This window comes from Sinocyclocheilus anshuiensis, unplaced genomic scaffold, assembly GCF_001515605.1.
Source record: "Sinocyclocheilus anshuiensis isolate Anshui unplaced genomic scaffold, SAMN03320099.WGS_v1.1 scaffold919, whole genome shotgun sequence".
Classification (NCBI taxonomy): domain Eukaryota; kingdom Metazoa; phylum Chordata; class Actinopteri; order Cypriniformes; family Cyprinidae; genus Sinocyclocheilus; species Sinocyclocheilus anshuiensis.
The window spans coordinates 35,382-51,475 of NW_015547671.1; the positions used below are offsets into that span (position 1 = coordinate 35,382).

Consider the following 16,094-nt stretch of genomic DNA (forward strand, 5'->3'; position numbering starts at 1 on the left):
CTAAATGAATAGCATGTTACAGTACACTCAGATACTTTAAGTTGTGCAATTGTAAAATCAGGGTCAATGAGAGATTCATTCTGTCTCAGCATCATGTCTTTGTGCTTGAGTCGGGCCTGAGGACTTTGTCCACATCACAAGTAATTTTGTATTTTTTGCTAGACAAAGAGAAAAAACCCTCTGGTGTGACAGATCCAGCCTTGATAACACTCTCTAAACCTTACTCTTTCTCTCCTCATCCTCTTCCTCCTCATCCTCCACTTCTTACATGTACTCTTCCTCCTCTCCTTCTCAGATCTATTGTTCGTGTCATCATTCAGTCACCTGTGCCACTTGTGCACTCCGAACTGACTCATATTTTGTACAGTTGGTTTGATCACATCATTAGAAACAAGTGTGAACAATTTTGAATCGTTGTGTGTAAACAATGACAACTGTGCTTTAGTTGTGCTTAACTTTTGCCGCTTATGTTTAGCATTTTGTAACACAAATGCATCACAGTGTGATAAGTGTTTAAGTGAATGAGAATGTGTTTAGAGTTTTGCAAAAAGAGTGCATGAGATTTGCAAATAGAGTTTGTGAGAATTTGTGAGAATTCATCCAGTGAGTGGATGAATTTGTGAGAATTCGGTTCAGAGATTGGGGTTTAGTGTTTTAACAATTCAGAAAAACTGTAATTACAAGATCGATACTATTAGAGATAAAATTGTAAGCATGCAGCCGTCAGCTACAGTATCGCATCAGATAGTGCACTATAGGTCCCATGAGGAACAAATCCTTTTCCTATTTAGTGCCCAAACTCTGGAATATGTCAGTTTAAATCTAGATTAAAGACCCATCTCTTTAACCTGGCATACACATAACACACTAACACATTTCTAATATTCAAATATGTTAAAGGATTTTTAGGCTGCATTAATTAGGTCAACCGGAACTGGGAACACTTCCAATATCACACGATGTACTTGTTACATCGTAAGAAGAATGGCATCTACGCTAATAGGCCTATTAGTCTGTTTCTTTCTTATTCCTCATCAACGAGTGGTCGTGTGGTCTCTGTGTGTGAGGATGACCGGTCACACTATTGACACACTATTTTCCTATTTTATACTGTAAAGCTGCTTTGGCACAATCTGTATTGTTAAAAGCACTATATAAATAAAGGTGACTTTTTTACCCTACATTTTAAATACTAATAAAATGTAATACTTATGAAAAAAGCCTGCTGGACAGTTACTAGAATAAACCTGTTTGCACTGCTTAGTGTATATAGTTAGTTGTCCTGACAGGGCCGTACTCTTCTGCTGACCGCCTGACTAATACTTTCCATTAGAACTAAAACCTGTCTGTGAGTTTCACTTCCTCTGATGGACTCGGTGTCGTTGCATTGCAATGTCCTGCACAGTCTACAAAACTGATCTGATGTAGAAACAACAAAGGGTGTGTCTTTGCAAATGCGAATTGAATAAATGTACTTTTTTACGCCTTCTCGTTTGGATGCGAGATGATGAGATGATAAGGAAGTCGCTTTACTCTGGCACCCAGTGAGCATGTGGTTACATGAGTCTGGTTACATTGTGGTCACAATATGCAAACTAATGTTATACTTTCACAGCTCCATCAGCAAATGAAGCTTGCTGTTTAAACTCTGACACATCAGGACCTTTAACAAAGAGACTCTCTTTTCTAAAACTTTCTTGTTCCTCTAGGATTTCACTTCACTTTCGCTCCCTGATGAGCTTCCAGTACTTTTGGGCATTTATAGTACTGTGCATGTAAATGCGTAACCTTCACTTCCCGCACACTGCAGTGTTGGTGGATGAAACGCCTGCGCTCTTGCACTTGACCCTAGTGGGAGGTGCAAACTAATTTAGAGACCAGAAAGCCCCTAAACCTCAAGCACAACTTTCAGAAAGCGCTTCTTAAAGGTCTCGTCACCAAAGCTCTTTTGTGTGTTGTTATTTGTGCAGATATGCACAAACTGAGACGCAGAGCAGTCGGTGTGAGGAAGTCTGTTTTTGTCTCTTCTGTTTCGCTGTATCTGATGTCTCGGATGCCTCAGTCTGTCGTCTAAACATCTGGACATGAACGTCTTTCAAGCGTCCCGCTGCTCCATCTTAGGAGTTCTCCTGGTTTTCCTTCTCCAAGGTGAGTGACTCGAGAAATCCAGCAGTTATTCCTGTATAGGGAATGAATATGAATATTTCAAATGAATTAAATATGTTAATGTTTAGGATGGAACTAAGGAGGGTTTTAGCCGACAGGACACTTATGTGGGGAATGAATGTGCATCTGGAAAACTGCTCTTGCTTCCATATATGTAATGCTAATATATACAATGCTCTTGATTCCATAGGGCATAGTAAATGAAATTAACGATGTTTGCTTAATAAATACAAAACTATATATAATGCATGTTTATAGCTGTATTTTGACTCTACTTTTAGAGGTAAATGATCATGCATGTTTAGGTATCAGTGTTATAATAATATAATATAATATCAGTGTTTCATCTGTGAAAAAAAGGCTGTTCGACTCAGGAAACCTCAAGCCTTATCGTTTAGAGAATGTGGCTAGTTGTAATAGAGTGTTTTTCTGTTGCAACCAGCAGTACAGTGTGAAATCAGGTTAATTGGGGGACATTTTTCTAGTCAAAAAGTGTCCCAATGTACCTGAATTCACCATAATCAAAAAACATATGGTTTAATGTTGACTTGTCATTTGGTATTATTTCACCAAAATGGCAAAAACGTGTAATACTTGTAAAAAGAGATGCAACTGTTGAAGGAGAGTAAATTAGCGGATATGAGAAAATAACATTAAGATGTTCAAATTAAAATAGACACATGCAGAAACAAAAATCGCAGTGCGATGGGTGGAAGTGCTGCTGTGAAACACTTCCTTACAGAGCATGAATGGGCACAAGTTACCAAATACAAACACAGATCAGGAGTCATCGTGCATTGCAAATATAGATTATAAACACCAAAGACCATGTGCATCCAGATCTGGTGGGAATAGTGTTATTTTTCATGCTGATGCTGCTGTGGAGCTGTCCTCATTAAGACAGGAGTGTGAAGACATAGTGAGAAGTGTGAGATGCACTGTGCTGATAGCAAACTCTAAAACGCAGACTCTGGGAGCTTCTTTTGATGGTTTATTTATTATTTGTCGACTTTCTGTTCCTTTTTTTCTCATGTGTTTTGTTGGTGTTGTCAAACTGATATAATGAAGTGTTTTAATGGAAACGTTGTCTTATGTTAAATGTATAAAATATGGCATGCATTTGTGACAGTATGTAACCATGTTTTGTTGTCTGTTCTGTATTGCAGGGTCGTGTGTTGATCCAGATGCAGAGGTTGTGCACAAAGCTGTTGGAGACTCACTGGAATTAATTGCTGATTATCCAAAAGATGATCTTGAAGTGCAGTGGAAATATTATGATACTACTTTTGCTGAGTATCGAAAAGATGATTTCCAAAAAGTCAAATCTGAATTATTTTATGAAAGGTTAAAGATGAATAAGCACAATATTAGTGTAACAGTAGCAGACCTTAAACTCCAGGATTCTGGAAGCTTCTCAATTGTTGCAGAAGGAAAATCTATACAATACAATACAACATTCATTGTGCTGCATGTTCATGGTGAGTTTAATTCCATGATATTTTTCCCTGTCAATGCTGTTAGAATGTAAATAGCAAATTCTAAAACAACTCATTAAATAAGTGACACTTAATATGCTTATAGTCATTTAACTGAAGTTAAATACTTCTTTAATGAGGGAATCAGTATGCTAATATAATTAATGTTGCATATTATTCTCTTACAGATCTTATCAGAGATGTACAGATTAATGTTTCCAGGCTGCAATCAGAAAACATCTGCATGTTTCATCTTCGGTGTCTGGCGTCCGGTGGTGATCTGAATCCCTCCTACAGCTGGAGCGGTCTTCAGATCCAGACTCAAGGATCTCACCTGAATATCAGCCTCCGTCCAGCAGAAACCACCACACTCACCTGCACAGCCAACAACACCTTCAGTGTCAAGTACGCTACTAAGACTGTAGTCTGCACAGACAAACCGGACAATTCAAGTATCTCATCAAGTATGGTTCTGCAATAAATTAAACTTCTTAAATACTCTAATGATTAAAAAAAAAATGTTATAACCTGCTCTGAAATCCATAAAGAGCACTAACAATTATGCAACTTGGTGCAAAGATGCAGGTTTTCCTCAGAAGTATTTGCTGATCGCGGTAGGCGTCGGTATCATTGTTGTCGTCATATTCAGTGGAACGCTCGCCGTGTGCTGCAGGTGCAGGAACATTAAAGGTGTGTTGAACGCGTGTGAATGAGCACAAACTGTGCAGGAGTTATACAGTTATACAGCTGTTTTCACACACTTTCAGGACAAGGAGAAAGTGAGGCTGGTATTACAGTCTACGAAGACGTGAACGCTGATGCCACGGCAAAGGTGAGCGGCTCATTTCTGTCTATATATCTGCTTTTTAAGGTTCATGTGGTTCTGCAAAAAAAGACTAATAATTTTTCAAAGCTGTAATTAAAATATAGACTTTTTGAGTAAGTTTTACAAGAAAATACTATCTCAATCTTCCTACTTAAAAAAAAAATCATGTTTTATGCAATGTGTTGCTTGCCATTTCTTTGTAAATATTTGTGAAATGTACTAGCAATTTCTGAGCAAAAGCAAAAAAGTGAACGTTTTCACTCAGAAAGTGCTAGTAAATTTCATAAATAATGGAATTAAATCAAATAGAAATATTGACGTAGTAAACATGCTCCAATAATCTCTTTTTCACAAGGAAAAAAATAAAATAAGAGTTTTGTTTTTTATTTAAATTTTTTTTAATTGTACGTCTCTACTTCCTAGACGCGTATGAACTCTATTTTAGATGCATACAAACCTAATTTTGTTCTAGCTAACCGAATTGAATCTATATTACAGAAACGCTCTGAAAGTGTTGTAAACGGGATGTCCATTTATGAAACGGTAGACGGCACAAAACTCTCACAAAACTTGGTGAGTACTTGCATGCATACATAATGAATACTTCCATTATTTTTTGCTTATAAATAAGGCTCATAGCATGTATTTACTAACAAAATCATAATTACTGTGCATACCACATTAGGCTAAGATAGAGCAGACACACACAGTAAATCAGTGAGACTAAGAACAGCTTTGTTGCATGTTTGGAGAAGCTGACGTCTCTGTTGCGAAGCGTTTCTCTGGAATCTGTTATAACGTCACACATTTACTCCCCCTGCAGCCTCAAACCCTGTATGACAAAATTAACTATCAGCGTCACCCTGCGGTCAGCGCCAGCACTTCCTCCCCTTACCAGGAAGTCCTGTGAGTGAGACACAGACAGACGGTTCATGTAGCATTTTGTCCTCTCATTTCTGGATCTGGTTAACCAGCCTCCCATATGTATTATTGGCTGCATCGGTGGACCTTTGAACTCTTGCATTAAATGCACTGTGTATTAAATGTGTCATGTTGAAACACTTTTTTATAAAGGAGATTTTTTGTGTGTGCACAGCACACAATATTACATTACGCACACTATCATTCAAAAGTTTGGGCTCAGTAAGATTCTCTAAAGTTTTTGAAAGAGGTATTTTAAGCTCAGCAAGGCTGCATTTATATTATTGCAATTTCAAAGAGCTGATTTGAATATAAGTTCAAATGTAATTTATTTCTGTGATCAAAGCTGAGTTTTCAGCATCATTACTCCAGTCTTCAGTGTCACATGATCTTCAGAAATCACTCTGATTTGCTGCTCAAGAAACATTTCTGATTATTCTTGAAAACAGTTCATATGTTCGTGGAAACTGACACATTTTATTTGTTCATGATTATTTGATAAACAGAATGTTCAACAGAAATGCAATTATTTGAAGTAGAACTCTTCTGTAACATTGTAAATGTCTTTACTGTCATTTTTGATCAATTTAATGCATCCTTGCTGAATAAAAGTATCTTACAGTTTCTTTAAAAATCATTGTTGAATCCAAACTTTTGAATGGTAATGTATGTATTTTTCTACACACTTTTCTGTATATGACAAATACTTAAAATTGCTTCGTTTCGCTTACTGATATGCATTAAAGGGTTAGTTCACCCAAAAATGAAAATTAGGCTGCGTTTTACTCACACCAGTGGCATCCTAGGTGTATGTGACTTTCTTCTTTCAGACAAATCCAGTCGGAGTTATATTAAAAATTGTCTTTAATCTTTCAAGCTGTTTATTGCCACTCAGCGGGTGTTGCATTGCATCAGTCCAAAAGAAGTTAAATAATAATCGCCCATCCATAAAAAAAGTGTCTCACACAGCTCCGGGGGGTGAACAAAGGCCTCCTGTAGCGAATCGATGCGTTTTTGTAAGAAAAATATCCATATTCAAAACGTAATAATCACTTTAATCTAGCTTGTGCTCACTGTTGTAAACGGAAGCAGTTCTGGGAGGATGACGTATGAGGTCAGCTTTGCACATAAACAGTTTAGCGCCAAAACAGTTTAGCGATGATTGAAATCATCTAACCGCGAGACGTCTGTGTGAATGACTCGTTGACATGACTGAAGTATTTAAGTGAAGAAGTTTTTTAAGTTGTTTTTTTCTTAATAACATCATACATCATTCCATCACACTCTACAGTTGTCTGTTCTACAAATCTAGTGAATCTGTAACGTAACGATAATAAACATGTATAGTTTCTGCATTTTTTAAGGTATTTAAACACGTTTAGCATGTTCACAGCTGGAATATTGTAATTGCTTGTGTCCTCAGTTTGGGAGGGAGATTCATATCATGTAATTCTGTCTGTGTAGGAGTATGCAGCCTTTGCTGTCAGTCAGCTGCTCTCAGATTTCAGATTGCTGATACAATGGAGAATTAAAGTCACTTCTCTTCTTTATAATTTCACCACCATCAGGCATTTACCGACTGGTCACTTAATATCTTAAAATAATACCATCAGTTTCCATCAGCACCATTATTTCTCTTTCACAACTCGTAGCCATCCATCCATCTGAGATGACTAATACATCTAACTCATCAGCCTGACATCGCCACCTACGTCCTTAAAACTTCAGTCTTCACATAACACTAGAAGACTGAAGCCGTCACTCCAAAACTCAAGTCGTCTCACAATCATTATAGACTTTAGTCCGGTTAGGCGCCAGGATGTGAGGGATAGACTATGGGACGCATTATATAAAGGTCCTAGATCAGATCATTATTTTCAAGTTACTCAAGTTATTCTTTTTTTCCCAGAAAGACTTTTCAAGAGCTGAATAATCTGTATCTTGTCAAACAACGGTGCAATCCATTGAACGCACTGTGCTTCTATCACAGCCTCGTTTTCATTCCTGTCTAAAATTAAATATGTGACCCTGGACCACAGAACCAGTCATAAGGGTCAATTTTTCGAAATTCTAATGAGCTTTCCATTGATGTATGGTTTGTTAGGATAAGACAATATTTGGTCGAGATACAACTATTTGAAAATCTGGAATCTGAGCGTGCAAAAAAATCAAAATACTGAGAAAATCATCTTTAAAGTTGTCCAAATTAAGTTCTTAGCAATGCATATTACTAATCAAAAATTAAGTTTTGATATACAGTATTTAGGGTAGGAAATTTACAAAATATCTTCATAGGACATGATCTTTACTTAATGTCCTAATGATTTTTGGCATGAAAGAAAAATCAATAATTTTGACCCATACAATATTTTGCTGGCTATTGCTTCAAATATACCTGAGCTACTTATGACTAGTTTTGTGCTCCAAGGTCAAATATGGCGCTAACCTGACTAAGAGTTCACATTCACACAACAGCAAAAAAGCTGTCAGTCCTTTATTTAACCTTCACCCTTCCCTCACGTTTTGTAACAAATCTTTCCCTCGCAGTGCTGGGAAACTTTTTTTTTTAGCTTATATTGATCCATTTTTATCATTTTTTTTCTTTATATTTAGGTAGGGTTTTTCTATTATTTTTTTGGTGATTTTTATTTAATTAAATTTTTATTTACCTTGTTTACCTTTTAATCATGCATGTATAATGTGTCTCTATGTGTGTGCGTGTACCATGTATGTGTGTGTGTGTGTGTGGGGGGGGGTATTCTATAGTCTCAGCTCTTCGTTTGGATATAAATTTTGTCTGGATTGTGTCAGATTTTGTATTTTAAAAAAATCAAATAAAGTTTTTTTCGATATTTCATTCATTCCTATGGGGGCTCAAATTGACCTGCAAGGGAAGGAATTGTTTGGGGGGTTTTTTCACCCACATAATGTCCTTGAACCCACTCAATTTGTGTGTGTGTGTGTGTGATCCATGTTCAAGTGTGACAACGTTTTAAAAAAAAAAACGCAGTTTTTTCGACATTCCATTCATTCCTATGGTCTCCCACTCAATTTTTTGTGTGTGTTCCAAATTCAAGTGGAACAAAAGTCACAAAGTCTTGTACCACTCAGATGAACACTCAATTTTTTTTAAAACTGTAAGAAAAATTCCGGGTCAAAATGACCCGAGGGAAGGATGAAGGTCAAGCAACCGAATAAACCGAACCGAATCACACCCATACATTTTCAGAACTCACAACACGTGTAAGCAATGTGTGTTGCCTTTATTTTTTGTTAATGCATATGCTAAAACCAAAACGACCGCAGCGAATTGCACGAACTGCAAACGGTGCAGACTTCACACTTCAGCTCCCCCTCTAGAAAAAAACACAAAGAATCAAACAACGCTTCATGTATTTGCATGTGTCACATTTCAGTGGTTCTGCCCTGTGAAAGTGTCCAGTGCGGTGAAGTTACAGGCCTCTTCTGTCACGAACAATGTCTCTTTGTTCACTCTGCTGTCAGTGAAGGCCATTTTCATATGATCACGGTTTCTGCAGTTTTATGTAGTTAGATTTAAAACTTTTTAAAGACCAAGTAAATTTAAGGTATCACCGACACTTAAAGGAGTCATGAACTGTCTCTGTTTTTTATTTTGTACTGTTCTCTGAGGTCCACTTATAACGTTATCTCGATTTTTACATCAAAAAACATCATTTAGAAGTAATAAGCTTTTTTCTATGCTGTTTTTAACCCCCTTCATCAGAACACTCCATTTGAATATTTGACCTCATTTGACCTCTCAGTTGAACCTGTCGTTACACATGCAGTTTTGGACGTGATATTTATTCAGTTTGGATTATATATTTATTTTCGCTGTGGTTATAGATGATATTCACAAGGAGAATATATGGGCTTGATACTTCGAGAATCAGACACAAAACCGTCGCGAGTGCTGCTCCAAGTGGCTTCACGACAAAATTAATTTACCTGGTGATGCCAATAGTTTTCAGGATTTTTAATTTTTTTTTAATAATTAAACTCTGTGGTGTCAAATTTGATATTGTGGTTTTATATAAGACTATTGCATGTGTCATTATATTATTAGCATTTTACAAAAGTCAAGCTGCAGTGGAGTTAAAAGGTTTTTGACCAGTGTTTCCAACATTAAAGGGGTCACATGATGTTGGTAAAAAGAACATTATTTTGTGTATTTGGTGTAATGAAATGTGTTTATGCGGTTTAAGGTGTCTGTCCTTGGAACTGCCCCACTTTATAGAAACAGACACCGGCATTGTAGTCTACTCTCCCAGGATCAGGTAACAGTCCTCCATAAAATGTGCTGCACACATCTGAATATTTGGGTTGAAGTGTTCCGGAACAGTGTTGTAAATACAACTTAACCACTGATTTCTAGTCGTGTCCTCTTTTGGAAGACCAAACAAAGTAGTTTCGCTTTCACAACGAAACACACAGCGCCTTCACGACATGGCGGCAGCAACAACAATACTACAGCGAGAATAAAAGTTACGTCTTCTTTCTTTGCGTGAACATTTGGGCGGCGTTATGCAAATCTTCCCACATAGTGATGTAGATATGTGGGGCGTGTTAGAACGAGCCGTTTTAGGTAGGCGTGGCTGACTCTTAACTTTTATAAAGAATATCTCTTTGGATTTGAGACTTTAGTCTTTGCAACTTTACAGATCTTCTTTATGCACCAAGAGCTTGTAACACTTCAAAGAGAAAGGAACAACTGAAATCGCATCATATGACCCCTTTAAAACAGTCACATCTGAGACAGTAAATGCATTGTAAAAAATATATATAAACTTACAGCTTATAAAGTGTATTGGAGTTATGTGGGCACTCAGTTTTTTTTTGTCCTCTGTCATTTGGCCGAAATAGCATGTTATAAAAGTTACAGTTAGAATAATTTACTCTGATATTCCCTTGTATTTTGTTTGTTTTAATGTAGTGCTCTGATTTTTCTTTCATATGTTCTTTCTGTAAAGTGGCCATGAGTCAAAGAAAAGCACAATATAAATACAACTTTGAAATAATTCTGAAATAAAGTCACTAGGCAGTTTGGAGAAGTGTTAAAATTCAGTGGAATATCCTTTTAATGGAACCCGTTTCTTAAGTATTTACTCATATCCAGATATGCAGAAACTGAGCTCATGTGTCCATTTCTAGGTAACGCTGACCACTTCCCATTGACAAGACAAAAACAGCACTCACAATGACAATGTGTCATTAGAATACTGTGACACTGAGCACATACTGCTACAATTCATCATAACAACCAGAAATTACATAGAAAAATTAGATTCACATGCATTTTTGAACAAAGAAGCTAGACAATTTATTAAATAAAAAAAGCTGCCATGCTGAGTCAAGATTTAAAGGCCATCAGTACCAGAAGTATCATGACCGTTCAAACTGGAGGAGCACAATCCTTCAGATCTTTCAGTCGAATGGATTTTGAAAACAACATCTATTTTTTGTATCTCTGAAAAGGTTGCGTAAAGTACCTGAAATCATCGTTGACACAGGTGACACATGACACGTTTCACAGACCGGATCCAATGAGGTCAAACCAACAGTCACAACCTCCGCACATTGTTTTCTTTAAAATGAAACTTCTTTAAAAAACTGTCAAACATAATGCTAGATTTTCCCTTCCATAAAGTAACACGCATGCTGATCATTGCTCAGTTGAACCTTATGCAAGATAAGTTTTCTTCTTACGCCGCGTCTTGTTTCCCTTGAACACCACAGGAGCCAGGACTGCTGGTGATTCAAAAAAACAAATATCCAGGATAAGTACCGCGGTAAACTGAGTTCATTACATCTGTGATGTCTGTGGTGTGATGTTACCTTATATTCTGGATGAAATGTAGGGGACCTTCAGGGCAAGCAGCTATAATGCTCTCTAGAAAACATCAATTACAGTTCATAAAGCTCATAAAGTTCATGCATTGTAAAGTTGATTACAAGATATGTTGTTACCTTTATTTCTTGTAAATGCATATGCAAAGCCCAAAACTGCAGCTGTAAACAGAATACTCAATATCACAGAGGAAGCGCACGAACTGCAAACAGTGCAGGCTTCACACTTCTGCTTCTCCTCTAGAAAAAAAATAAAATAAAAAAAACTCTTCATATATTTGCATGTGTCACTTTTCAACGGCCTTGCCCTGTTAAAGTGTCCAGTGCGGTGAAGTTACTGGCTGCTTCTGTCACAAACAATGTTTCTTTATTCACTCTGCTGTCAGTAAAGGGTCAAACATAATGCTAGATGTTCCCTTCCATAAAGTAACACGCATGCTGATCATTGCTCAGTTGAACCTTATGCAAGATAAGTTTTCTTCTTCTTACGCCGCGTCTTGTTTCCCTTGAACACCACAGGAGCCAGGACTGCTGGTGATTCAAAAAAACAAATATCCAGGATAAGTACCGCGGTAAACTGAGTTCATTACATCTGTGATGTCTGTGGTGTGATGTTACCTTATATTCTGGATGAAATGTAGGGGACCTTCAGGGCAAGCAGCTATAATGCTCTCTAGAAAACATCAATTACAGTTCATAAAGCTCATAAAGTTCATGCATTGTAAAGTTGATTACAAGATATGTTGTTACCTTTATTTCTTGTAAATGCATATGCAAAGCCCAAAACTGCAGCTGTAAACAGAATACTCAATATCACAGAGGAAGCGCACGAACTGCAAACAGTGCAGGCTTCACACTTCTGCTTCTCCTCTAGAAAAAAAATAAAATAAAAAAAACTTCATATATTTGCATGTGTCACTTTTCAACGGCCTTGCCCTGTTAAAGTGTCCAGTGCGGTGAAGTTACTGGCTGCTTCTGTCACAAACAATGTTTCTTTATTCACTCTGCTGTCAGTAAAGGCCCTTTTTATATGATCACGGTTTCTGCAGGTTTTATAAAGTCACATTTAAAAATAGTTTTAAGATCAAGTAAATCAAATTTAAGGTATTGGCAACACTTCAAAGTTTGAAAATACAACTTCCAACAATCCCTGTTACTTAATAATTTTACCAAAAAATAAAACAAACAAACAAATAAATAATAATGATAAAATAAAAAAGCTTAAGGTTTGAATAGTTGTGTTAAAGCAGCCGCTAGGTTTTATGTGTTTTAATCTCAAATGTCACCAGTTGTTTAGTTTTTTTTGCATTCATTTTTTCGTTAAAGCAGCCGCTAGGTTTTATGTGTTTTAAGCTCAAATGTCACCAGTTGTTTAGTTTTTTTTGCATTCATTTTTTCACTGTCTACTTTTCACACCTCAACGCCAAAGTATATTCACGTTCTGATGGGCGCGATTAGTGCATGTGTATGGCTGAACTCAGCTGTTCAAAGTACATTTAATTTGATGGAGCACGCAAATATGGGTCCTCGACACAAGCGCACTAGTGAGTTTAACTCCTGATCACGCTATTTCACTGCAGAAGTTATGACCGATATAGATGTGTTGGTACTCATTTAATCTAGAGATTGAAATGTTTCGGCTTCACTTTTCAGGACGTGTGTGGCACACTTGGTTCAAGTCATGTTGGATAGATCGTATTTATGAGTTGAGCGCACATGAATGCCACTATAAAATCGTAATTACGAGTGGAAAACAAATTAATTTTTTTCTTTGTCAGTGAGAAAACATGTCGGGTGCAATTTATGCAGCATCTGTATTGAAGTAAATTTGTTAAAAGGATTTAAATTTGATATTTTTTCTTCATTTACAATAAAACTAATTAGCATGTGCAAAATACCATTAAATTGTATAATTACGATTGGACATGTATAACAACAATCCAATTTAAAGAATGTTCATGTATTGAATAAAAACAAAGCAGTAACACACTCGAATCGCATTTGTATTCATCAGGTTTTAAAAGTAGGGTTAAAGAAATTTTGCCGAATTTTATGTACATTACAATCTTGCTCGGACCAAAGTGACTTCAATGCACCTGATGTGGTAATTACGACTTCCCAAATCGTAAATACGAACTTCTCAGGAGGACTTAAATGCACCAACAGTACAAGCAGTTCGGAAAATCTGGCGACGTTGATAATTAAAGTTACTTCACGCACAATGTTTGCATAACCTACCACACACGTACGTCTGCAAGATGTCTGTTAAAGATCGCTTGGTCTGGAAAGCATCTGCTGTGTACAAACGTCAGTTTTACATACATTCTAAATCATAAACATCTTAAAGACATTTTCTAAACATCTATTTGATATCTTATAGGAAAGACGTCTTATTAGGGACGTATTACAGATGAGCAACAAAATACATCTTGCAGTTGTACACGTAGACGTCAAATAGACGTCTCCGAGATGTTCGTGTGTTATCAGCATAGTGTAAGCAAACTAAACGGATTATCGGAAAAGAAGAAAATGTAGAGAGGTAACATCGTTCTATGGATTGGAAAATAACGTCTTTATTCAACAATTCGTCTCCTCCACATCGGAGAATATCCGCTGGACGTAAACAGCGTATGCTGTTCTGTGTCAGCTGCGTCACGCCGGATCTGTTTCCTACGTTGTTGTGATTTGATCTGAACGGAAACAGCGTATCCGTGTGACGCAGCTGACACAGAACAGCATACGCTGTTTACGTCCAGCGGATATTCTCCAAAATGGCACCAAGGTGATGCGGAGGAGACGAATTGTTGAATAAAGACGTTATTTTTTTTTCTTTTGTGCACAAAAAGTATTCTTGTAGCTTCGTATAATCGCAGATGAACCCCTGATGTCACATGGATTATTTTACCGATCTCCTTGCTACGTTTCTGGACTTGGGAACATTTCAGTTGCGTTGCTGTCTATGGGAGGGTTAGACAGCTCTCAGATTCCATCAAAAATATCTTAATTTGTGTTCCGAAGATGAACGAAGTTCTTACGGGTTTGAAATGACATGCAGGTGAGTAATTAATGACAGAATTTTCATTTTTGGGTGAACTAACTCTTTAATACTTAATACGTAGTGAACAGCATCCTAAAGAAGCAAACATCTGTTGACGAAACTCACCTGAACATCCCACTATCATTTGCCTGGTCACAGTCTGTTGACCACTGGAGGCAGTGCAGGTAAACGTCACGTGTCTGTTGCCACTAAATGATGCGAAAAGAACTAGCGAAGAGTCAACAGAGTTTGGGATTCCTGAAATATACGATCCGTTGAACTCGCCATCAGGCGTCCAGGACAAATTCACATTTTGGCCAGATGCGATGCACTCGAGGGCAACGTAGCACCGGCTGTCATTGCGGGAATGAAGCGTCTTCTGGATGTCTGGTGTCTTGAGACTTTCTGCAGAACGTTATATCAGTTACTAAATCTGGCCGACAGTCATTAAGCAGAAGTAGATTGTTGACTATACCGAAAACTGCTTACCTCGAACTGTGAGATGAACTTTATCTTGCTTCCGCGTGCCATCTGAGGTGACCAAAGCCACGTTGTATGTCATGCTGTCGTCCACTGTCACATTACGGATTGTTAAATCTCCCGTTTCATTGTTGAGGTCAAGTCGACCCTGATGTCGCCAGAACTTGTATATAAACACTTCGCCATCCTTTAGACTCGCAATGTATGTGGTGTTCTTATAAATGGACCACTGAACTCTGGTGAGATTCCATGAACTGTCCGCTCCAGATTTCAGGACGACTGATTGGCCACTGTAACCAATAATATGTTCCTCACTGCTGCTCACTGCAAAAATAAACACAGATACGGTGAACGCTCTAACATGTAAGAGGAAATGTTTTGTTGTTTCGCAGAAAAGGGAAACACCTTGTTTCCAACGAAGCAGAATTTAGGTTGACTTTCTTTGTTTCTCACTCACTCTGACAGGCATTTTCTTTTCTTCTCAAAAATTCTCCAATAATCTCCTCCACAGGATCAAACTATGTAACAATAACGCAACCAACTCTGCATGATATGAGAGTGAATTTTGGTAAACTCACCTTGAAGGATACACACAATACACAGCAGCACAACTCCACATAGACTCATCGCTCGTTGGCTTGTCGGCGTAAATCAACGAGGTCCTTGAAGCCCTTGACCTTCCTTCACACCGCCCCTGATTGTAGGACTCCTTATCCAAAAACACAGCCAACTGACTCTTTCAGAGTCATGCGACAACTCTTCGCTTGAAGAAAGTGGGAAGTGTGACGTGTTTCCTTTCATTGCATATCTTGTGATAGCTGACATTTCACGAGCGGGGGAAAGTACAAGAACAGGCGCATTAGATGAAGCTTTGGTGGTTTAGAACAGACACTCCTAGGGAAGCAAATAAATATGTGATGGCCAGTGCAACTACATCAGTCGCGACACTAACACAATCCCACCCCCGCTCTGCACATTGTGTATGTATCTCTTGTTCTATTCGACCATAAGTGCACTGTGAAGTGGAATTGTATTTTCTTTTACAGAGGTATATTATGTAACACTTCTCTAGTAAGTTTGCTAAGATGCTGCATGCAGCGGCGTAGCGCAAATCCGTGAATGAATGTTTCAAAGTGAAGTAAACTTCAAGGGATATTCCATGACTCTGTCAATCGGAACATAGTTCATGCATGGAGCTCTCTTCTAACGAGCTTTTGATCTGAATCAAGTGTGTTAAATAAGAGACATGAGCAAAATTTGCAGAGCGGTGGTTAGCGAGGACTGGAATTGAGAAGCACTGCTCTATTTGTCTAGTCTAAAA

The 16,094-nt window shown here is 37.7% G+C and overlaps 2 protein-coding genes across 3 annotated transcripts; one reads left to right on the plus strand and one right to left on the minus strand.

Moving 5' to 3' along the window:
* Nucleotides 1–1,921: 1,921 nt before the first annotated feature.
* On the plus strand, nt 1,922–5,599 carry LOC107702767 (uncharacterized). Its single transcript, XM_016505178.1, has 7 exons — nt 1,922–2,148; nt 3,333–3,644; nt 3,830–4,105; nt 4,221–4,331; nt 4,409–4,473; nt 4,966–5,040; nt 5,291–5,599. Exons 1-7 carry the CDS (start codon nt 2,085–2,087, stop codon nt 5,375–5,377), a joined length of 990 nt encoding a protein of 329 aa, XP_016360664.1. The 5' UTR covers nt 1,922–2,084; the 3' UTR covers nt 5,378–5,599.
* Nucleotides 5,600–11,660: 6,061 nt separating this feature from the next.
* On the minus strand, nt 11,661–15,540 carry LOC107702768 (CD48 antigen-like). Of its 2 annotated transcripts, none has more exons than XM_016505180.1 (6): nt 15,352–15,540; nt 14,783–15,097; nt 14,420–14,698; nt 12,007–12,126; nt 11,875–11,929; nt 11,661–11,784 (listed from the first exon to the last, which is right to left on the minus strand). In XM_016505180.1, the coding sequence occupies exons 1-6, from the start codon at nt 15,398–15,400 to the stop codon at nt 11,742–11,744; spliced, it is 861 nt and encodes a 286-aa protein (XP_016360666.1). In that variant the 5' UTR covers nt 15,401–15,540; the 3' UTR covers nt 11,661–11,741. The 2 variants fall into 2 exon arrangements, with proteins under 2 accessions (XP_016360666.1, XP_016360665.1); XM_016505179.1 differs by having other exon boundaries at nt 11,661–11,787; nt 15,352–15,539.
* Nucleotides 15,541–16,094: the final 554 nt, after the last annotated feature.